This window comes from Chiloscyllium plagiosum, unplaced genomic scaffold (assembly GCF_037043375.1).
Source record: "Chiloscyllium plagiosum isolate Xiang-an unplaced genomic scaffold, Cpla_swu_hap1 HiC_scaffold_4, whole genome shotgun sequence".
Classification (NCBI taxonomy): domain Eukaryota; kingdom Metazoa; phylum Chordata; class Chondrichthyes; order Orectolobiformes; family Hemiscylliidae; genus Chiloscyllium; species Chiloscyllium plagiosum.
This window is the reverse complement of record NW_028270142.1, coordinates 40,477,464-40,501,545: the sequence shown is the minus strand read 5'-3', so window position 1 is coordinate 40,501,545 and position 24,082 is coordinate 40,477,464. Positions and strand designations below refer to the sequence as shown.

At 41.6% G+C, this 24,082-nt stretch overlaps 1 protein-coding gene across 1 annotated transcript in view; it reads left to right on the top strand.

Moving 5' to 3' along the window:
- The window catches only part of LOC122549504 (fibrocystin-L), a gene marked incomplete at its 5' end in the record, with an annotated part of 252,804 nt that overhangs the window by 78,185 nt on the left and 150,537 nt on the right, over window positions 1-24,082 (top strand). The window contains 6 exons of the mRNA XM_087985858.1: window positions 4,268-4,389; window positions 5,431-5,563; window positions 16,161-16,335; window positions 18,156-18,298; window positions 22,205-22,309; window positions 23,229-23,417. Coding sequence (XP_087841984.1) covers window positions 4,268-4,389; window positions 5,431-5,563; window positions 16,161-16,335; window positions 18,156-18,298; window positions 22,205-22,309; window positions 23,229-23,417 — 867 coding nt within the window. The remainder of the gene's footprint in view (window positions 1-4,267; window positions 4,390-5,430; window positions 5,564-16,160; window positions 16,336-18,155; window positions 18,299-22,204; window positions 22,310-23,228; window positions 23,418-24,082) is intronic.

Below are 24,082 nucleotides of genomic sequence, written 5' to 3'. Positions count from 1 at the left end.
TAGTGAAGAAGGCACTTGGTGTGCTTGCCTTTATTGGCAAAGGAGTTGGAAGTTCATGTTGCGCCTGTACAGGGCATTAGTTAGGCAACGTTTGGGATACTGCATTCAGTTCTGGTCTCCCAGCTAAGGTATTGATAAATTTGCAAAGGTTCCAAAAAAAATTTACAAGAATGTTGCCAGGGTTAGAGGGTTTGAGCTACTAGCTTGGGCTATTTTCCTTTGAGCACGAGAGGTTATGGGGTGACCTTATAGATGCTTATAAAATCATGAGGGGCATGGATAAGATAAATAGTCAAGGTCTTTTCCTCGAGGTAGGTGAGTCCAAATCTACAGAGCATAAGTTTAAGATGAGAGGGAAATATTTAAGGGGGATTTAGGGGGCAATCTTGCAGAGAGTGGTGCATGTATGGAATTAACTGTCAGAGTTGGGGTGTTGGAGGCTGGTACAATTACAACATTTTAAAGGCATCAGGATGGGTGTATGATTAGGAAGGGTTAGAACGATATGAGCCAAATGCTGCCAAATGGGACGAGATTGCTTTGGGATATCTGGTAAGCATGGGACGAGTTATATCCGAAGGGTTCTTTTCCGCGTTATACATCGTTGTGACTCTATAACAAACTGCAAGCTGTGCTGGTCAAATTAAAGCAGGTGATAACAGAATTTAAAATACTTTTTGCCAGATGTTTTGGGTATAGGTTGTTGGCTTTCTAAGGCCTGATTTGGTTTTTAATTTTTAATGATCCTGACATGTTGACAGCATACAGAGAATAAATAATTTTCAAAGAGGACCAGCAAAATAAAAGTCCTTTACACTTTGTTTCCTCTGAACTTGTAGAGGATTCTGTGAAGGAGCTTTATTTCACTTCAATATTGTGAGCCATTGTCTTAGAGACGTTGTCATGGAGTCATACATCGGTCCAACCAGTCCATGCCCAAACTAATCTAATTACACCCACCTGCACTTGGCTCATATCCTCCAAACATTTCTTATTCAGGTACTTATCTACATGTCTTTAAACATTGTAACTGGACCTGCATCTGTCACTTTCTCTGAAAGTTCATTCCACATATGAATCGCTCTCTGTGTACAAAAATGGCCCTGGTCTTGATATCCCCCACCCTTATCTATACCCCTCATTATCTTATAAACCTCCTTCAGGATACCCCGAACCTGCTGAGCTCCAGTGAGAAAAGTCTCAGCCTGTGCTTATGACCAAAGCTCTTCATTCTCAGCACCATCTCTGAACCCTTTGCAGCTTAATAATATCCTTCCTGTAACACAGTACTCCATAAGTGGCCTCAATAATGCCTGCACAACCTCAACATAATATCCCAACTCCAATACTCAAAGGTCTGAGCAATGAAAGCAATCATGCTAAATGCCATCTTCACCACCCTATTTATATTTGACGCAAACTTCTAAGAATTATGTATCTGAACTCCTTAGTGTCTCTGTTTGACAACACTATCCAAGGCCCTACTTTGAACTGTTTAAGTCCTGCTATTGTTTGCTTTACAAAAATGCAAAAGCTTGCATTTATCCAAATTAAACTTCATCTGCCATTCTTTAGCCTGCTGATCCCATTTGTCGAGATCTCTTTGTAATCTTAGATAACCTTCTTCACTATCCAATGTACCAGCAATTTTGGTGTCATCCACAAATTTACAAACTATGCTTTCTTATATTCTTATCTAAATCATTTACATAAATGACAAAGTGGACTGAGCACTGATCCCTGTGGAACACCGCTGGTAACTGGCCTCCAGTCCGAAAAACAAACCTCCATCATCACTCTCCAGCTCCTGCTATTAAGCTAATTTGTATCCAATGGCAAGCTCACCATGAATCCCATGTGATCTAACTTTACTAATCACTCTATCATGCGAAACCTTGTCAAAGACTGGACTAATTTCCAAGTAAACAATATCTACTGCTCTGCCCTCCTCAATCATTTTGCTTACTTCCTCAAAAAACCTTGATCAAGTTTTGGAGACATGATTTTCTTCACAAAACCCATGCTGATTATCCATAATCATTCCTTGCCTCTTGAAATGCATATAAATCCTATCTTTGAAATTGTGGTTATAATGTAATCCCAGCTTGAGCTTGCATTCAGAATGTCACCTTAAGCCTGACCTGAATGGAGGAGAGAATCTCACTCCTGCTGTAAATCATAGACTCATTTACCACAGAGGAGGAATCAATTATTTTTTCTTCATGGGATAAGGCTATTGCTGACTGGATCAACAATTATTGCCATTCCATAAACGTCCTTGAACTAAGTGGTTACCTGGGTGATTTCAGAGGGCAGTTAAGAGACAACCACATTGCTGTGGGTCTGGAGTCATCTCTAGGTCAGACTGGGTAAGAACGGTAGATTTCCTTCCCTGAAGGACATTGCTGAACCAGATAGGTTTTTAGGACGGTTGATGATTATACATATTGGGATTCATTTTGCATTCCAGATTTAGTCATTATATTTAAATTCCACCAGCTGCCACGTTGGTATTTGAACAAGTGTTTCCCCCCCCAGGACATTAATCTGGCATTAATGGTCCAGTGACATTATCAGCAGATCACCACCTCCCTTTTCCTCCCACTAAGACCGTAATGGCTTAACATGGAGCAATCCAGTCAGTTCTCCTACTCCATCCAATGGCCCTCAAAGCTTATTTTCTTCAAGTGTCGATTCAGTTTCTGAAAGCGATACTTTCACAACATCCTCCAAATGGCATGGTAAGGAATGGAATTGAATGGCAGTAAGCGACACAGTGGCACTGCTGCCTCACAGCACTAGGGATCTGGGTTCAATTCCCACCTCAGGCAACTGTCTGTGTGGAGTTTGCACATTCTCCCTGTGTCTGTGTGGGTTTCCTCCGGGTGCTCCGGTTTCCCCCCACAGTCACAAAGATGTGCAGGTTAGGTGAATTGGCCATGCTAAATTGCCCGTAGTGTTAGGTGCATTAGTCAGAGGGGAATGGGTCTGGGTGGGTTGCTCTTCAGAGGGTCAGTGTAGACTTGTTGGGCCAAAGGGCCTGTTTCCACACTGTAGGGAATCTAATCTAATTGGCTCCCAAGTCAACTTGCTCAGCACTGAAGTCCTAATGACTTGCAAGCACTTCCACTGTGTGGAACCTGTCTTTCATGATACATGCCCACCAGCAGACTCCAAAAGCAAATGCCCAACTCAAAATTTGGTTGCAGCAGGAAACATGTCGTCAAAGCATCCATGAAGAGGTGAACCATTTCCACTGACTCCTGTGAATCCTTTGCTTGTGACAAACCAAAATGGAGAAGGCTCAGATGAATAGAACACCTGGAAAGATGTAATCGGGAACATGCAGAGGAGAAGTTGAGACATCAAACAAAACCTCTAAATAATCTTTCCCATCTTTCAACCAGTACATATGGTAGAGTCTGTGGATCTTGTATTGGACTTATCTGCCGCTTCAGAAACTATTGAAGTGAAGTGGAATCCATTCTTGATCCTGAGGGACTGTCAAAGAAGAAAATTGCTCCACCTCATCCCCCTCCATTATTGATGCCAAGTTGCATCAAAACATCATGCTGCAAGCAATTTGTGATCACTCTCCTCCATCCTGTGAGTCTTTTCCTTGCGTCCGACCAAAATGGAGAAGGCTTACATTATGCGCCATTCTCCAATCCAAAAATAAATCATTTACCAGATTTGTTACTTTCAGTTCTTAGACTGTTTAAAATGTGATTGTGTCCTGATCCTTCTATTCCATAAACCTCAATTTTGTCAACCAGCCTTCTATTTAGAACTTTGTTGAACACTTCCTTCAATCCAGTTTTAAAATTCTCAATCTGATGAAATTATGTGGACTTTGTGCCTGAATAAAGCCATTTCACTTCCCTCAGGACCGGATGCTAGGGAACTGTAAAAACAATCTTAAAATTCGAGTCAGATTGTTCAAGTCAGATGTCAGGAAGCATTTCATTACAAAGGGCAGTGGAAATGTGGAACAATTCCTCCTGAAAAGCTTATGAGGCTGGGAGTTATGCAGTTTTCAAGAGAGATTGACAGATTTCTTTTGGGTACAGAAGGATTGGAGAAATCACAGCCAATGATAGTTGAGGTGCGGGTCAGCTAGATAAATATAGAACTGGCTTGAGGAGCTGAATGGTCTTGTCCTAATCCCCATTTCGCTTCTTTGTACATGAATCTCTTTAGGCATTTAATTTGTGTTTTTGGCTTTAAGTTTTTATTCTTCTTAATTGTAATTTATTTCCATGTTCAGGGGGGACAATTCTGACCATATCTGGTTATGGATTTGTTCCTAATTCAATGGTTTTAATTGGGGGGAAGACCTGCCTTCAACTTACAGAAAGTCCTGTCAAGATGAAATGCAGAACTCCAGAGGTGAGTGGATTTCAAGGTGTCTCGTGTGGTGGCAATTCAGTGTTGGAAGTGTTCAGTCTTGAAAGGGTCTCGTCTGTAGGGGTGCTTTGATAATTCACGTTCCTTCCAGGAGCACTCTCCTGAAATTGGAAGCATGAACATCAGAATATTATCGAAGAATTTTAGTAAGCAAACTACTCATATCTCTTGTTGGTGCCAAAATCTACATTCTCAGCCTTGAAATTAGTGCAAGTGAAAAATTAACCATTTAACTCATTCAAATGATGTCAAGGCTATCTTGACAGAGAAATTATCTACATTTATTTTAGTTTAAAAGGCTTTGTATCTCCTTCCCAATCGTGAATAACAGAATTTTATACAGATAGTTGGACATTGAGAGTCACTGTGTAAAATTTGAAGATGATTATGTATTGGGAATTGTTTTTTCATTAGTTAAATACAGAATTCATTTATAACAAAAAAATGATGACATGGATAATTCCCTTTGAAAGCAAAAGTGTTCTTTGCAGTGCCTATTTCTAAACTGGAATTACAAAGGCTTCAGAAATTAATAATGATTGAAATGGTGATTGAGGGTGGCAGAAAATGAGACAACTCTAAAGAGAAATAATTCAGTTGTAAATAATAAATCAGACAAGCTTTCCATTGGCCACTAACTACTTCAACACAAGGTCTGTAAAAAATGTAGCATGCTTAAAATAAACACGCATTTGTAATAAGGGAGTGGAAGAATCTGCTTGAAGTATGGCAACTTTTTATAAAGCTGAAAGACTTTCAAATGATCAAATAGCTGAGTGACATATACTGCACTAATTATGAACTTGCTGTTTAAAATTCGTCTAAGAAAATGAGCTCATACTAGGCTCATTTTCTCAGGCAAAGCCTGGATATAAATTTTAGTCTCAGTTTGATCCTTCGAGTTGTTATATCCAATGATTCACCCTTTTCGAAAGAATCATTGAAGCATTTATTATATTCTGAATGCCCTATGAAAAGTACTAAAGAGAAATAATTATGAATTCACTTCTGCTCATCTGACAGGCCCCACCTGGAATGTATAACATCTCAGTGATTGCTGCTGGAATATCCAACCTAGTTCCCTTCTCCTTCATTTACATTGATGCAAAGATTCCAGTAATCTCAGAAGTGATTCCAAAAACAAGCAGTGTGGCAGGTAAGTCAAAGTTTCACCTTTTTAAAATAAATAAAATATTACATGTGTTGGGAATTTTGATATAAAGATAGAAAATGGTTAAAATTCTCAGCAGATTTGGCAGCATCTGTGAAGAAAGAAACAAGATTCAATGAGTGGAATCTTATTGGGGAGTCTCAGAAGGCTACAATGTTAATTTTTGATGTTAAAGCATGGTCAACAATTATGACAGTGTGAAGTTAAATGGGCAGTCTGTACGTACACAATTTTGCCTCCGACCAACTGATCTTTGGCAAATTACAGTGCTATCTGCACCTAATTATATATAGTGTAATTTCACAATGTATTGTATAACATTAACTACACAATATTGTTATCACTTGGCTTGTTTTAGGCACTTATTATGAATTCTCTGAAAGTGGGGTCATAGTTAGACATGTTAGTGAAGAAGGCTTTTGCCACACTAGCATGCATCGGTCAGTACATGGAGGAGAGCAGTTGAGAAGTTATGTTGCAGTTACACAGGATGTTGGTGAGGCTGCGCTTGGAGTGTTGTGTTCAGTTTTAGTCACATTGCGATCTGAAGGATGTTTTTAATTTGGAATATGTGCAGATAGAATTTACAAAAATGTTGCCAGGACTAAACAGTATGAATTATAGGGAGAGGTTGGACAAGCGAGGACATTTTTCCCGACTGGATAACTAATGAGTATCAGGGCTGTAATGGATGGAATCCTGGATTGTTTGTGAGATTGTTTTCTATAACATCATATTTGTAGATCAAATGCTGTGTAATACTAAATATCCAATAATCCCATTATTAAGGAGTTTTGTGTGCAGTGACCCATAATATTATGCAGGATATATTGAGTTTGTGCTCAGACCACGAGATGTAGGAGGCGAATGAGACCATTTGGCCCATTGAGTATGCTCTGTCAATCAATCAGATCATGGCTGATCTGATACTCTCCAAGTCTACTTGGAATTGGGGAGTCTCCCTTACCCTAGCAGAGCCAACAAAATACCCAGACTGCCTCTTCTCGGGATGTTACAGGCAAAATACAGCACATGCCAGAAATGAGATGAAAAGAAAAAATGCTGGAAAATCTCATCAAGGTCTGGCAGCAATGTTTCAAGTCCAATATGACTTTTTTTTTTGGAACTCTTCCAAATGACAGATGCAACAAGACCTGTAGTTTATTACCAGTACTTTCTAGTTTTTAAGTTTCTCCATTTGTTGTGCAGGAATCTAAAATTTCCAGTTTCTATCAGTGGTAAATATCCCGAAGTGAATTGTCCCTTGCTTTAACTTCATACCAGTTTCAGTCTGGTAAAGTACCTGAGAATCTTTTCCCCAGATAAGAAAAGGATAAAAGAGTTTGATTAGGTTACCACAGGGAAAATGTAAAGTGAGCATTAATAGGCTTTATTGCACATAAATGTGTAGAAGGGACAGAAAAAGAGGACATTTCTGAAACCCGACAGAGTCAGATCCCAGATTCATGTGATCTGACATCGCTATGACATTGCACCTTATATATGGGCAGTGACTATTCTTAAACTAAAGAAATAATTAACCCTTTACTTCACATCTCACCCCAAGTTCATTTTTCCCACAAACTGTTAATCCTGTGACTAAATAGCTTTAATCTTTGTCACCATGCTGGTCTCTTTTGCTTGAAACATTAATCTGCAACAAATTTGTTGCCCTCCTGGGAGATGCATAGGACTAGGTGCTGCCTTATCTTTGTTTTGGAAGGTGATTGCATTGACGAAATGTGATGGCAGTTTCTCACCACAGCTGGTTCCTGGGCTTGATGTTTGCGCTGATATGAATGTAATAGCAGTGAACAGCAATGGAGAGAAAATGATCGAACAGACAAATGTCCAAGGTATTAATTATCACAACACCTTGAAGAGGAAGGCAATAAACTAAAATTCTCCCTTTCATGACTTATCTGTGGAACACTGAGCCAGGAGAAATCTGGGTAGATGAAATGAAGAACAAAGAATAGCTTGTAGATAGTTCTGGAGATGAGGGACTGAGGAGAAATTTCTCTTTCTGTTGGTAATGGTACCAGTTCCCCACCAGCTTCAGCAAAAAAGTTTCAAGAACTCCATCAAGATGTAGAGATTCACCCATCATTAATAATAATGGAAGTTTCTGGACTCAAGATTTGTAGGGGAGGTGGAGCATGGGTAACTGCATAACATTATCTGCAGGCTGCACAAAAAAAATGGACAACAATAGGACATTTTGAATCACCTGTCTACCAGTCTTAATATCAGCCAAATGTTTGGACTAGCTAGATGATGAGGACTGAAATTCAGCATTTTCTTTCCGAGTAATTTCTAATTTCTTCTTCAAAAGATTCTATATATTAGTAGCTGATATCTGTCTTAATGAAAGCTTGCTTTTCCATGATAGCCTTCTGTAAATGTGAATGAATATTTCTGTTTCCTGTTCCTCAAATGTAAGATCATCACTTATCAACTAAAGCAGAATATTTTCCTCAGGAAGTAATGCACAGTGACCTGTCAGCTCTGAACATTTGAATAGACCAAAATTCCTTTCCAATATCAAAATGTCCCTTTCTTCTGTCAGTTGCTTTATGGAGAAAGGCAGTTGAATGCAAGGGACTTGTGGAAATGCTGTGTAAGATTTTCTTGCTCAGTCTCTGATGTGGAGGTGCCGATGTTGGACTGGGATGGACTGGAAGGGACACAACACCAGGTTATATTCCAACAGGTTTATTTGAAATCATAACCTTTCAGAGTACTGCTCCTTTGTCAGTGATACTGATAGTCTCTAGCAATCTAGAGGTAGTTAGACTTCTCCAACCCTGGTTTGATGTTGATACAATCAACTCCTATTGATCTCAATTTTAAGGCCCTCCTTAACTCCTTTTCCAAAAAGATGGGCAGGTAAAGTGAGTTGGCCACACTAAATTGTTCATAGTTTTAGGTGCATTAGTCAGGGGTAAATGTAGGTAAATGAGTCTGGATGGGTTACTTTTCGGAGAGTTGGTGTGGACTTGTTGGGCCGAAGGGCCTGTTTCACACTGTAGGGAATCTAATCTAATCTAATCTTAACTCTGTAGGATCTATAGTTTGGCCCTATATATGTTTATTGTAACAACCTTTGAATGAAGACATCAACAAGATTAAGATTAAGAACCTTTGAATGTTTAAGGTTGGCGAGATATAATTTGGAGTAAAGGTTAGATATTTTTAAACAACTTGTTGAGATATGTTATTACATACCTCTGGAGCAGGAAGGACTTGAACTAGGGCATTCTGGCCCACTAACACTAACACTGCACCACACACAGCCTGGACTCAAACTTATTCTTTTCCCTGGATAGCTTTTCGCTAGGTGCAAGAAGGTTCTGATTTTGTATATGTTTAGCAACTCAAGACTGGACATCCATGAGGTGTTATGAGTCATCAGTAGCAGCAGAATTTCACATAAACACAAACTGCATTGTTGTAGTCAGCATATTCTCCACTTCTCCACTGTCAAGCCAAAAGGTCACCCTTGGTTCAATGAAGAATGTAAGAGGCCATGCCAGAAGCAACATCAGGCGTCCCTTATAATGAGACAGTATCTCAGGTAGTACTTTAATGACGGTAAGATTTTGAATAGTCATGGACAAAGACAAGAGTGGCCCTTGTGTGAGGGTGTTTAGTTGGACAAAGGACAATTACATCTAGGTTTGACTAGAACTGAAAGTAATCTAAATCTAAACTGGGGAATGTGAATTGGGAACAGTTATTTGAGGGCAAATCTACCTCTAGCACATGGGAGACATTTAAAGACCAGTTGATTCAAGTGCAGAACATGCATGTCCCTGCAAAACTGAAGGATAGGAATGGTAGCATTCAGGAACCATGGATGGCAAGGGAAATTGGAAGATAGTGATGACTGCAGATGCTTGAAAGTCAGAGTCGGTAAAGGTGTGACATTGGATAAAGCACAGCAGGTCAGAGAGCATCCCAGGAGCAGGAGAGTCAACATTTTAGGCAGGACCTTCATCAGGGTCCTGCCCGAAACATTGACTCTCGTGCTCCTGGGATGCTGCCTGACCTGCTGTGCTTTTTCCAGCGCCACACCTTTATCTGACCCTCCAGCATTTGCAGTCATCACTATCTCCTAGTTGCTTCAAACCATACTGTGAAACCTTTTCCAATGATGCCCACTTTGAATAAATTTTCCTCCTCCCTCTGCAAAGATCTCAGTAAATCTCTCTCCCACTGCAACCCCCCCAACTATCTCCTCTGCCCTGAAGCTCTTCAACCGGGTCCTGATGAAGGGTCCTGCCGAAAACATAGATTCTCCAGCTCCTTGGATGCTGCCTGACTTGCTGTGCTTTTGAGAAGTAAAATTGTAAGGTTAGTCAAATGGAAAAAGGAAGCATACAATTAGTCTGAACAGCTACAAACTGATGAAGCCAATGAGGAGAATAGAGAAATTAGGAAGAAATTTAAACATGGAATTAGGAAGGCTAGAAGGTGCAATGAAATGTCTTCAATAAACAGGGTCAAGGAGAATCCCAAGGCTTTTTATGTGTATATTAGATGAAAGAGGGTAGCAAGGGAATTTGTGGGCCCACTCAAGGACAAATATCGAGAAAAGCCAACTAGAGGGGAGTCCATATTGGATTTGGTGCTTGGCAATGAACCAGGTCAAGTCTCAGATCTCGCAATGGGAGAGCTCTTCAGTAATATTGATGCCAACTCCCAGACCTTTACTATACTCATGGAGAGGGATAGGAGCAGATGGTGTGGGAAAGTATTTAATTGGAGGGAGGGGAATTACAAAGCTATTAAGCAGGAACCCAGGTGCCTAAATTGGAAACAGATGTTCTCAGGGATGTGCAGGACAGAAATGTGGAGGTTGTTTAGAGCGCACTTGCTGGCAGTTGCAGATAGGATTGTCCTACTGAGGTAAGGATGGGATGGTAGGGTGAAGGAATCTTGGGTGACAAGAGATGTGGAACATCTAGTCAGGAGGAAGAAGGAAGCCTATTTTAAAGTTGAGGAGACAAGGATCAGACAGGACTCGAGAAGGTTGCAAGGAGGAACTGAGGAATGAACTTAGGAGACCTAGAAGGGGGCACGAAAAAGCTTTAATGGGGAGGATTAAGGAAAACCTAAGGCATTCTACACTTACGTGAGGAAAAAGAGGATGGCCAGAGTAAGGATAGGGTCAATCAGGGCTAGTGGAGAGAACTTGTGCCGAGAGTAGGAGGACGTGGGGGAGGTCCTTAATTAATACTTTGCTTCAGTGTTCACTACTGGGAGGAATCTTAACCTTTGTGAAGACAGCATAAAACAAGCTGATATACTCAAACAGGTTGACGTTATGAAGGAGGAGTGCTGAAAATTTTGAAAAACATTAGGATAGATAAGTCTCCTGGGTCAGACAGGTTATACTCAAGGTTACTACAGGAAGCGAGGGAAGAGATTGCTGCAACATTGACGATGATCTTTGTGTCCACAGTGTCCATTGGAGTAATGCTAGCTGATTGGAGGATGGCAAATGTTATTCCCTTGTTCAAGAAAGGGAATAGGGATAATCCTGGGAATTATAGACCAGTCAGTCTTGCGTCTGTGGTGAGCAAATTATTGGAGTGGATTCTGAGAGACAGAGAATTCCAAGAATTTATGATTACTTGGAAAACCATAGTTTGATTAGAGATAGTCAGCATGGCTTTGTGAGGGGTAGGTCATGCCACAAGACTTATTGAATTCTTTGAGGATGTGACAAAACACCTTGACGAAGGTAGAACTGTGGATGTAGTGTATATAGATTTTAGCAAGGCGTTTGATAAGGTTCCCCATGGTATGCTCATTCAGAACATAAAGAGGCATGGGATACAGGGACATCAGGCTGTCTGGATACAGATTTGGCTGGCCTATAGAAGACAGAGGGTGGTAGTAGATGGCAAGTATTCAGTCTGGAGCTCAGTGTCCAGTGGTGTTCTGCAGGTATCTGTTCAGGGATCTCTGCTCTTTGTGATTTTTATAAATGACTTGGATGAGGAAGTGGAAGGGTGGATTAGTAAGTTTACTGATGACACAAAGATTGGTGGAATGGTGGATAGTGTGGAGGGCTGATGTAGGTTGCAACGGGACATTAACAGGATGCAGAACTGGACTCATAAGTGGCAGATGGAGTTCAACCTGGAAAAGTGTGAAGTGATTGGGAAGGTCGAATTTGAATGTAGAATACAGGGTTAAAGGCAGGATTCTTGGCAGTGTGGAGGAACAGAGGATCTTGGGGTCCTACGTCCACAGATAATGTTGCCACCCAAGTTGATAGGCTTGTTAAGAAGGCGTATGGTGTGTTGGCTTTCATTAACAGGTGGATTGAGTTGAAGAGCCATGAGGCTATACTGCAACTCTATCGAGTCCTGGTTAGATCACACTTGGAATATTGTGTTCAGTTCTGGTTGCCTCATTATAGGAAGGTTGTAGGAACTTTAGAGAGGGTGCTGAAGAGATTTAACAGGTTGCTGTCTGGACTGGAGGATATGTCTTATGTTGAAATGTTGAGGGAGCTAAGGCTTTTCTAACTGGAGCAAAGAAGGGTGAGAAGCAACTTGATAGATGTGTACGAGATGATGAGAGGCCTAGATAGAGTGAATAGGCAGAGACTTCTTCCCAGGGCAGAAATGGCTATCACAAGGAGGGAAAATTTTAAGGTCATTGGTGGAAGGTTTAGAGGACAGATATCAATTCTTTACACAGAGAAGGAGATATGTGGAATGCACTGCCTACAGTAGTAGTAGAGTCAGACACATTAAGGACATGTAAGATATTCTTGGATAGGCACATGGATGATAGTATAATGAAGGGTACGTAAGTTAGTTTGATCTTAAAGTTGGATAAAAGGTCAGCACAATATTGAGGGCAGAAGGGCTGTACTATGCTGTTCTGTTCTACGTTCTAAAACTGGCCAGGTAATAGAAGACAGAGGGTAGTGGTGGAAGGGTGCTTTTCCAGAATGGAGACCAGTAACTAGTGGTGTTCCACAGGGATCAGTCTTAGGTCTTCTCTTGTTTGTAGTATATATAAACGATCTGGTGGAAAATATGGGTGGTCTGATTAATACGTTTGCAGATGGTGGAGTTGATGATAGTGCTGCGATTATGAAAAGATACAACAGGATATAGATAGGCAACTTGGGCACAAAAATGGCAGATGGTGTTCAATCCATGGCAAATGTGAGGTGATGCATTTTGTAGGATCAAATTTGGGTGTGAATTATACTATAGATGGCTGAACCCATAGGAACGTTAACATACATGCAGGTCCACAGTTCCCTAACAGTAGCCAAGGCATATGGCATGTTTGCCTTCATCAGCCAGGGCATGGAGGAGATGAGTTGGCAGCTGTTTAGAATACTTGTTAGGCCGCATTTGAAATATTGCGTGCAGTTTCAGTTTCCACACTACCAGAAGGGTGTGGACGCTTTGGAGAGAGTGCAGAGAAGTTACCTGGTATCGAGGGCATTGACAATGAGGAAAGATTAGAAAGACTAGAATTGATTTCACAGGAAAGACAGTGGCTGAGAGGGGACCTGTCTACAAAATTATGAGAGGAATAGATAAGGTGGATAGTTAGGCTTTTTCCCAAGGTTGAAGTTTCAATTACAAGGGGGCACAGGTTCAAGGTGGGAGGAAGAAAATTTAAGGGTGATGCGCAAGGGAGGTTTTTCACACAGGGAGTGATAGGAGCTTGGAACACACTGACAGAAGAGGTGGTGGAAGCAGGCACTTTGACGACATTTCATGTAACCATCCAGATGTCTCTTAATAGAGAGGGAGCAGAAGGATATGGACCGAGTAAGGGCAGAAGTTCTGTTTTTTAGTTTAGTTTGGGTGTGATGATCAGCACAGGCTTGGAGGGCTGAAGGGCCTGTTCCTGTGCTGTACTTTGCTTTTTTGTTTCTTTTGTTGATCCTGGTGAAGGTACAGCACATGACTACTTGCACACTTGAAAACATTAGAAGTAAGTGATAGGCAGAGCTTAGTGATCCCACAACCGTGTTCAGCCAAGCAGAAGAGACTTGGGGATTATTCAGGCCTCTGGTCAAGGAAGAAGGAACAAAGACCTGTATACCCTGAAGTCCTGCCACATCCAGTCGTGAATAGTGGTGGACAACTAAACAACTCTATGGAGGAAGAAGTTCCATAGAATCCCCATCCTCAATTAAGGGAGAGTTCAGTACATCAGTGCAAAGAGTAAAGCAGAGCTACTTGCAAAAATGGATGTCCAATCCTTCCAGAATTCTTTATCCCCAGGTCTGAGAGCTCTTGGCTTCTTCCTCGACCAGAGGACTGAATAATCCTCAAGTCTCCTCTGCCTTTTTCTGTCACTGAGCAATTTCTCCTTTAATTCATCTGACTTCTGCCAAGGTGTGGCTAGGGCACCCACATGGGTCCCAGCTATGCCTGCCTCTTTATGGCACATGGAACAATTCTTGTTTTGGCCCTACACTGGTCCCCTCCCACAACTCTGTCTTCGGTGCATCTACAACTGTTTTGGTGCCGCATCATGCTCCCAGGGGTACCAAGAAAAATATGCTCATTTTGTCTCCAATTTCCATCCACTATAAAGCCACTGACTCCCATAGGCTACCTTCACTAAAAGTTCTTCACACCCCATGTCCTGTAATGATTCCATCTCATTCTCCCAGTTCAATCACCCACGCTGTATCTGTTCAGATGATGTCAACTTTCAAAACTGCGCTGATGACATTGCTTCCTCCTTCCACAACATGGTTTCCCACTTACTGTGATAGATAGGGCCCTCAACTGCATCCAACCTATCACCCATACTTCTTCCTTTGTCCCTTCAATCACTCGCAGCAGCTTGATTGAGTCCTCCTTGTCCTCACTTTTCATCTCACCAGCCTCCTCATTCAAAGGCTCAATCGCCGCCATTTCAGACAACTGCAGCAGGATGCCACCATCAAACATATCTTCCCCCAATTCCCCTATCTGCATTTCACAGGGACTGTTCCTCCAGGGCATCCTAGGCCATTCCTCAGCCATCAACACATTCCTCACCCACTTCCCATGACACCTTCCCATGTAGTCACAGAAGGTGCAACAACTGTCCGTTCACCTCCGCTCTACTCACCATCCAAGGGCCTAAACAGTGTTTCCAGGTGAAGCAGTGTTTCACCTGTACCTCCTCCGATCTATTCTTTTGCATTTACTCCACCCAATGTGGCCTACCCTACATTGGAGAAAACAAACGCAGACTGGCTGCCTGCTTTGTGGAGCACCTCCAGTCTGTGTGCAAACAGGACCCTGACTTTCCCACAGCCAGTCACTTTAACATAGCTCGCATGCCCACTTGCCTATCCTCAGCATGCTGCAATGCTCCAGTGAATCACAGCACAAACTGGATGAACAACATCTCATCTTCAGACTAAGCACTTCACAGCCTTCTGAACTTAATATTGAATTCAGCACCTTCAGATTCCCACTCCTTTCTTTTGGCTTTATATATTACATTCTCTGTCACCATGTCCTCTGTCTCCCTCCCTCAGTCTAATGGGACTATCTGTTCTTCCCTGTTTGACAGTTAGCCATACCATTGTTTTGCCATTCTCATTTTCTGATCACTGCATCTGCATTGTCAGCAGCTTCTCTCTCCCAGCACTCCACCCCTCCACCTATTGCATAGATGCTACCTCCTCTAGAAATGATATCAGCTGTGATGGAGAGTCACCTGTATTTGAAACGTTAGTTTGCTCACTCTCCATGGATGCTGCCTGACCCACAGTGATTTCCAGCTTTGCGTTATTGTTTTAGTCCAGATTCCAGAATCTGCAGTAAATTGCTCCTACTTACATCAATGTTCACCCAGAAGTGCTGAGTGGATGATCAATTTCAGCCCCTTCATGAGATCCCCAGAATCACAGATGGCAATCTTCAGTAAATTCAACTCACTTCACATGATTTAGGGGCAACAGATATTACAAAACTATGGACCCTGCCAAAATACTGGTAATGATATTGAAGTATTGTGCTCCAGAAATAGTCTTAACTCCTAACCAAGCTGTTCCAATATACAGTTACAACACTGGCATCTACTCAACAATGTGGAACATTATCCTTGTATATATAGTACACAAACAGCAGGATGAATTCAATCAGCAGTCTACTCATCAATAAAGTGACGGACGGGATGATGAACAGAATTATCAAGCAGCACTTGCTCAGCTATAACCTGCTCACTGACATGCAGCTTGAGTTCCATAGGAGCCACTCATTTCCAGACATCATTACAGCCTAACTTCAAACATGGACAAAAGAGCTGAATTCCAGAAGTGAGGGGAGAGGAAACATAGGAAAGGACTTTTCTGAAGCCCTGCACAAAGATCCTGGTACCGTGAGATCTGACACCACGAAGAAATAGCTCCCTGTGCTATGCTAACTCCTTACTGCACGCTTCCATATTTTCCTATGTTAAAGACTCTATATAAACACACATTGTTACTGGTGTATGGCAATACTGTTCTGATGGAGCAGACAGATTGACTGATATTTTTGTATTGTTGTGTGACAAGGGAATTAATTATATAAAAATTGTTTCACAGGTGGTTCCAATCTGACAATCTATGGATCAGATTTTGGCAACAAATCTGAAGATAGCGTTGTAGTTATTGGGAACTCTGAGTGCGCAATTCTTCGATGGTCGACCAACAACATCACATGTTGTCCGCCCAGCCTCCCTCCGGCGAATTACAGTATCTATGTACAAACTCATGTTGGGTATGAAGACCGAGAGCTTATGTTCCATTGCATTGATTTTTCTTTACAAGTTTCTCCGAATCAGTGTAGCTGTACAAAAGATAGCAGAATTTTCAGCGCAAATTGTTTTCAGTGCAAGTTTCTGCAATCTTTTGTATCAGTTAAAAAAACACTGGTCCTGTTCATCCAATCAAAGTCAGATTCTGAGATCAAACTGAAAGTTGCCCACTTATTGTTGATGCATTTTTCTGGGAAAACTCAAAGCCAGGAGGCTCCCCAGCCAAAGCAACACTTACAAATGAATCCAAGATAGTTATAGCCAGGACAGAGGTGAGGGTAACTGCTCTTGACATCGAAGTAGCATTTGAATGTGTGTGCCATCCAACAGCATCAACAAAACTAGAGTCAGTGAGGATCAGGGGAAAACTGCCTGCTGATTGGAGTCATACTAAGCATGAAGGAAGATGGTTGTGGTTGTTAGAGATGAGCCATCTCAGCTGCAGGATATCTCTGCAGGGATTCCTCAGGATAGTGTCCCAAGACCAATCATCTTCAGTTGTTTCAATAGTGACCATTCTCCATCATAAATTGCACAATGTTCAGCACCATGAAGCAGTCCATGTCCAAACGCAGCAAAACCTAGTCAATATCCAAGCTTGGGCTGACAAGTGGTAAGGTAAAGTTTGCACCATATGAGTGCCAGGCAATGGCCACCTCCAACAGGACAGAATCTAACAATTCACCCTTTTGATATTCATTGGCATTACCATCACTGACTACCATCCTCCACTATCAATATCCTGGAGGTTATCTTTGATTGGAAGCTGAACTGGTCTTCTATATAAATATTGCAACTAGAAGAACAGGTCAGATGCTGGGATTTCAGCAATATGTAACTCCCATCCCGAGTCTCCAAATCCTGTCCACTATTCACAAAACAAAAGTCAGGACTGATCGAATAGCTGTTACTTCCCAGGATGATCGCAGCTCCAACAACACTCAAGGAACATGACACCATCCAAGACCAAGCAACCTGCTTGATTGGCATCACATCCACAATGATACATTCCCTCCACATTAGCTCAGTAGCAGCAGTCTGTGTCATCTACAAGATGCACTGCAGAAGTTCACTATGGGTCCCAAAAGAGCAACTTTCAACCTCATGACTACTACCATCTAGAAGGACAAGAGCATCAAATACAAGAGCAGGAAACACTACCTGCAATTTTCCCTTCAAGCCACTCACCATCCTGACTTGGAAATATAATGCTGCTCCCTCAGTGTTATTGGGTCAAAGTCCTGTGATCTACCAACAGCAAATGGGCAACAGCAAGAAGGCAGTTCACCACTACTTTTTTTAAGGGCAACTAGAGATGGACAATAAATGCTGGCTCAGCTAATGATGACCATGTCTATTCCATGAATAATATTTCTTAAGCAAGTTGATCCCAAATCTATTTTTGCTGAATCATCATATTTGAGATTGCTATCACAGAGTGACATGGCACTGAATGAGTCTTTTTGCAATTCAACTTCCCTGGTCTATTCCCAAAGCCATATAATTTTTTTATCCTTCAAATATTTACTTAATTCCTTTTTGAAAGTTGCTGTTGAATCTGCATCCAGAGCCATTTAAGACTTACAGATCACAGCAATTCATTGCATTCCATAGATAACTGCTTTGTCAACTCAATGTTTTTGTGTCGATATTACATTTGACGTAGAGTTGAGGACTGAATGATAATGTTTCCTGTAAGGTTTCATCTGTACTTTTGGTTGCTCTTTGATAACATTAGTGCTTTTTAAGATTTATCTTGTTTGTTTTTTCTCTTTCACCGCAGCAAATCTCTAAATGCTTCAGTCGAGTATGTCTTGCGAGTGACCGAAGTGACTCCTCAGCAGGGCTCATTGTATGGAGGCACGAAAATCACCATTTCTGGATCTGGTTTCAGTCCCGTCCCAGAGGACAACATTGTTCAAATTGGTACGCTTATCAAGTGAACTTGAGAGATGAAGTGGACTGTTATGTAAGCTGGGCAGCATTTGACTGAGTGTGACAGCAAGGAGCTCCGATAAAGCTGTGAACAATAGGGGATGGGTGGGACCACTGGGGAGAATTCTCCACTGGTTGGAGTCATACCTAGCAGAAAGGTGCAAACACAGAAAGTACTGGAGAAACTCAAGACTTGCTGCTTCTTTGAAAATTGGAAGTTTTGAAGGAGAGTCATATCAGACTTGAAACACTAACTCTCTTTCTCTGTCCCAAAGAAGCTGCCAGACCTGCTGAGCTTCTCCAGCACTCTGTGTATGTTTCAGATTTCTAGCATCCACAGTAGTTTCTTTGTATTATACATATAGGATACATATGGTTGCCATTGTTGGAGATCAATCAACTTAGTCTCAGGTCATCACTGTATCACTATTCAACCAGCTTCAGCTGCTTCATTAATGACCTTCTTTCCATCATAATGTCAGTAGTGGAGATGTTGCTGATGATTGCACAATGTTCAGCACTGTTTGCGATCCTCAGATACTAAAGATTGAGCTGATAAGTAGTAAGTAACATTTGCTCACACAAATGCCATCTTATCACCATCACCTCCAAGAGAGAATCTAACTATTGCCCCTTTACATTCAATAGCATTAACATAGAATTATCCATTTTGAAGAACGTGGTGGTGGAAAAGCGCAGCCAGTCAGGCAACATCCGAGGAGCAGGAGAGTTGATGTTTCGAGCATAAGCTCTTCATCAGAAATGAGGGGTGGCCCAGGTAGCTGAGAGATGAATGGGAGGGGGTGGGGTTAGGGGAAGATAGCTGGGAATGTGATAGGTAGATGGAGGTGGGAGGTGATGATAGGTCGGAGGGGAGGGTGGAGTGGATTGGTGGGAAGTAAGGTGGGCAGGTAGGACAGTTCAAGAGGGCGGTGTCGGGTTGTAAGGGTGGCTGTGGGGTAAGGTGAGGGGAGGGGAAATGAAGTAACTGGTAAAATATGCATTGATCCCGTGTGGTTGGAGGTTCCCAAGGCGGAAAATGAAGCGTTCTTCCTCCAGGCATTGGGTGGCTAGAGTTTGGTGGTGGAGGTGGCCCAGGACTTGCATCTCCCCGGCAGAGTGAGAAGTGGAGTTTGAGTCTGTCACCGGAAATGGAGATGGAGAGGTACAGGAAGGGGAGGGAGGTGTCCGAGATGGTCTAAGTGAACTTGAAGCCAGGGTGGAAGGTGTTGGTGAAGTTGATGAACTGGTCAACCTCCTCACGGGAGCTACATCAGCACCATCCCCTTTTCTTCCATTACATCGATGACTGTATCGGCACCGTCTCGTGCTCCCGCGATGAATGGCTGTGCTTTTCTAGCATCACACTCTTCGACTCTGATCTCCAGCATCTGCAGTCCTCACTTTCTCATAGAATTATTCATTATCAATATCCTCAGGGTTATCATTGACCAGAATCTGAATTCGACTAAACTTATAAATATGTTGGCTACAAGAGTGAGACAGAGGCTAGGAATTCAAGTAATTTACCTCCTGACTTCTCAAAATCTGTTCACCACTAAGAAGGGATAAATCAGGAGTGGGATGCAATGTTGTCCACTTACCGAGATGAGTTCCAACAATGCTCAAGCAACGCCTCACCAAGGCAGTACACTTGAGTGACACTCCATCCAACAATTTCAAAATGCAAACCCTTCATCACTGACACAAGTTAGCAATGGTGTACAACATCAACAAGGTGCACTCCAACAACTCACCAGAGCTCCTTAAGCAGCACTTTCTAAACCAGCACTTCTTCCACCTATGAGGACAATGCTCAAGCCAGCAAAACACAATGCCTGTGAATGAATTAAAAATAATCTCATGATGTTTCTTTAGTTTGTTAATTTTGCCATTTCCTCTCTGTGCAAATTATTGCTCTGCAAATCTATAACTGGAATAGCTTAGTATAAGAATATAAGAAACAGGAACAGGAGTAAGCGTTCTGGCTCATTGAACCTGCTGCACCATTCAATAAGGTCATGGCTGATTGTTTTTATGGACTTAACTCCATTTACCTGCCCACTCACCATAATTGGTAATTCCTTTACAGTTGACAAGTCTATCTATCTTTGTCTTAAGAACACTTAAGAAGGTAGCCTCACCTGCTTCACTGGACAAGGAATTCCATAAGTTCACAATCCTTTGGGTGAAGAAGTTCCTCCTCAACTCAGTCCTGAATCTGCCTCCCCCTTATTTTGAGGCCACGGCCCCAAGGTCTTGTTTCACCCGCCAGTGGAAACAAACTCCCTGCTTCTATCTTATCTTACCTAAGTAATTTTATACATTTCTACAAGATTCCTCCCTCATTCTTCTAAATTCCAATGAGTATAGTCACAGTCTACTCAATCTCTCAACTCCGGAATCAATCTGGTGAACCTCCTCTATACCCTCCAATGCCACATACATGCTTTCTCAAATATGAAGACCAAAACTGTACGTTGTGCTGTAGGTGTGGCCTCGCCATCTCTCTATACAGCTGCAGCATAACCTCCCTCTTCTTAAACTCCATCTAACAATGACGTACAGTATTCCATTTGCCTTCTTAATTATCTGCTGTACCTGCAGACAAACGTTTTGTGATTCATGCACATGGACAATCAGGTCCCTCTGCAGAGCAGCATACTGCAATTTTTCACTCTTTAAATAAGAGCCCCTTTTGTTGTTATTTCTACCAAAATGGATGACATCACATTTATTAACATTGTACTTCATCTGCCAGAACCTCACTCATTCACTTAACCTACCTATATCCCTCTACCAACTTTCAGTGTCCTCTGCACACTTTGCTCAACCAGTCACATTAGTGCCATCTGTGAACCTTGACACACTGTACTTGGTCCCCAGCTTGAAATCTTCTATGTAAATTGTAAACAATTGCAGTCCGAATACTGATCCCTGAGGCACACCACTAGCCGCTGATCATCAACCAGATAAACATCAATTTCCCCCACTTTTTGTTTGCTTTAGTTAACCAATCCTCTCTCCATGCTAATACGTTACCCATACCACTGTGCACCTTGATCTTCTGCAGCAGCCTCTTGTGTGGCGCCTTGTCAAATGTCTTCTGGAAATCCAAATACACCACATCCACTGGTGCTCTGTTGTCCATCACACTCGTAATGTCCTCAAAGAATTCCAGTAACTTAGTTAAACATAACCTGCCTTTGATGAATCCATGTTGCATCTGCCAGATGGGACATTTTCTATCCAGATGCCTCACTATTTCTTCCTTCATTATAGATTCAAGCAATTTCCCCATTGCAGAAGTTAATCTAATGAGCCTATAGTTACTTGCCTTATGTCTACCTCCTTTTTTAAACAGTGGCATCACATTTGCTGTTTTCTAGCCTTCCGGAACATACCCAGATTCCTGAAAATTTTGGTAAATTACCACAAACACATTTGGTATTTCCCCTGCCATCCCTTCTGCTGGCGTGGGATGCATTCTATCAGGGCCAGGAGACTTGACTACCTAGCCCCATTAGCTTGTCTAACACTACCTCTTTAGTGATAATGATCTTTTCTAGGTCCTCATCTGCCATAGCCTCTTTGTCATCAATTATTGGCTTGTTGTGTGTTCCACTGTGAAGACAGACATAAAATACCTGTTCAACGCCTCGTCCACTTGCTCATTTCCCAGTATTAAATCCCCCTTCTCATCCTCTAAAGGAACAATGTTTACCTTAACCACTCTTTTTCATTTTATATATTTATAGAAACCTTTGCTATCTGTTTTTATATTATACATTCATAACTTGAAGAAAGATAGTAATCTGAGTTAAATTACAACAGATATTTTATAACAATCGCTGACATTTATTCTGACTGGAATTCTGTGTTGTGCAATATTTACAGGTTCTGTTCCATGTCACATAACGTTTGCTTCACCAAACGTTCTCAAGTGTGTTTCTGATCAAACTGGAAGAAAATTTGTCATTACAAATAATGGCAGCAGTCAAAGTATGTGATATCTTTTTGAAGATCTTTGTTCAAACTGTGCAGTGTTGTTTCCTATCTCTGTCTATTGAAACTGGGAGGAATTAATTCAGACCCTTGAGCTAAATTAATTAATTGGATGGAGACTGATCTGTAGCATAACTCCATCCACTGATCTTGGTTTCATAGCCATTAAAATGCGTTCCTAACAAAAATCTATCCATCTCTTGACCCCAACTTTAACAGCTCTGAGGGAGGGAGTTTCTGATTTTCCCATTTGTGTGAAGAAGTGTTTCCTGACACCTCTCCTGAAAATCCTGGCTTTCATTTTAAAGGTTTGCCTCTTTGACTTCCCAAACCTTAAAGCCTGGTAATGACTGAAACAGGCAATATCAAAAAATGCTGAAAAATCTAATAAAGATGCATGTTCAGTATAAAGTACCAAACTCTCAAACTGAGATGAAATATTTTCACTGGGCACGGTGGCCCAGTGGTTAGCACTGCTGCCTCACAGCGCCAGAGACCTGGGTTCAATTCCCGATTCAGGCGACTGACTGTGTGGAGTTTGCACATTCTCCCCGTGTCCGCGTGGGTTTCCTCCGGGTGCTCCGGTTTCCTCCCACAGTCCAAAGATGTGCAGGTCAGGTGAATTGGCCATGCTAAATTGCCCGTAGTGTTAGGTAAAAGGGGTAAATGTAGGGGAATGGGTGGGTTGCGCTTCGGCGGGTCGGTGTGGACTTGTTGGGCCGAAGGGCCTGTTTCCACACTGTAAGTAATCTAATCTAATCTAATCTAAGTAATAGTCATTTTTGAAATTAAAGTATATCAATGACTGAAACTTAAACACTTGTCATGTTTGTTAACAAATCGCTTTACAACACATTTTATATTTTATTTTTGAATATACTTTCTATCCACATTTGTTACTACTTTATCCTAACAGCACTTGGAGTGGGGTATGAGTGGAATCCTTCAAGCCTGGACATCGTCGTTGGGGATACAGTACAATGGCAGTGGCAGTCCCCACCTTTACTTCAACATTTGAGATACAGAGTCTTCAGTGTCTCCAAACCCAGTGATGTAAACTACAAAGGCAGTGGGTTTATTAGTGACAATATGAGCACTACATCAGGTAAATTCACAATTTTGCATTTAACAGGAAGATCCTCACCTGTGTAAAATTCCATTGATGCACAAGAGAAGCTTGTGCAGTAATTCATCCTCATTGCATGATTTTTCAATCAGACTTTCTTGTGAAAGAAAACAACTTGAAATTCTCGGGCACTTTTTACAACTTCAGGAGAGCCCTAAGAGCTTTACAGTCAATGAAGTACTTTTGACATGCTGTACTGTTGCAAAACTGTTTGGCCAGTTTGCACACAGCAATCTCTCACAACCAGAAATATAATAATGTGCAGATCATTATTTGTGATGTTGATTGAGACAAATATCAGCCCCAGGCCATCAACAAGAACTTTCTTAATTTTCAACATAGGATATGCAACATTTTATGTCCATCTGCACATTTCCTACATCACAGCAAAAGCTAAAGTTCAAAAGTCTCTCATTTGGTGTAGAGCAAGTTGGAACTTCCTGAGGTTGTAAGAAATGTTTGTTTTTAATTATGCATTCACAGGGTTGGGCAAGGCCAGCATTTGTTGCCCATCCCTAATACTTTATTAGGTGATAGTGAACCATCTGCATAACAACTTAATGGTTTGTTTAACCATTTCAGAGGGCAGTTAAGAGTCAACTACATAGCTGTGAGTCACATGCAAATGGTAAGGTTAACAAGTA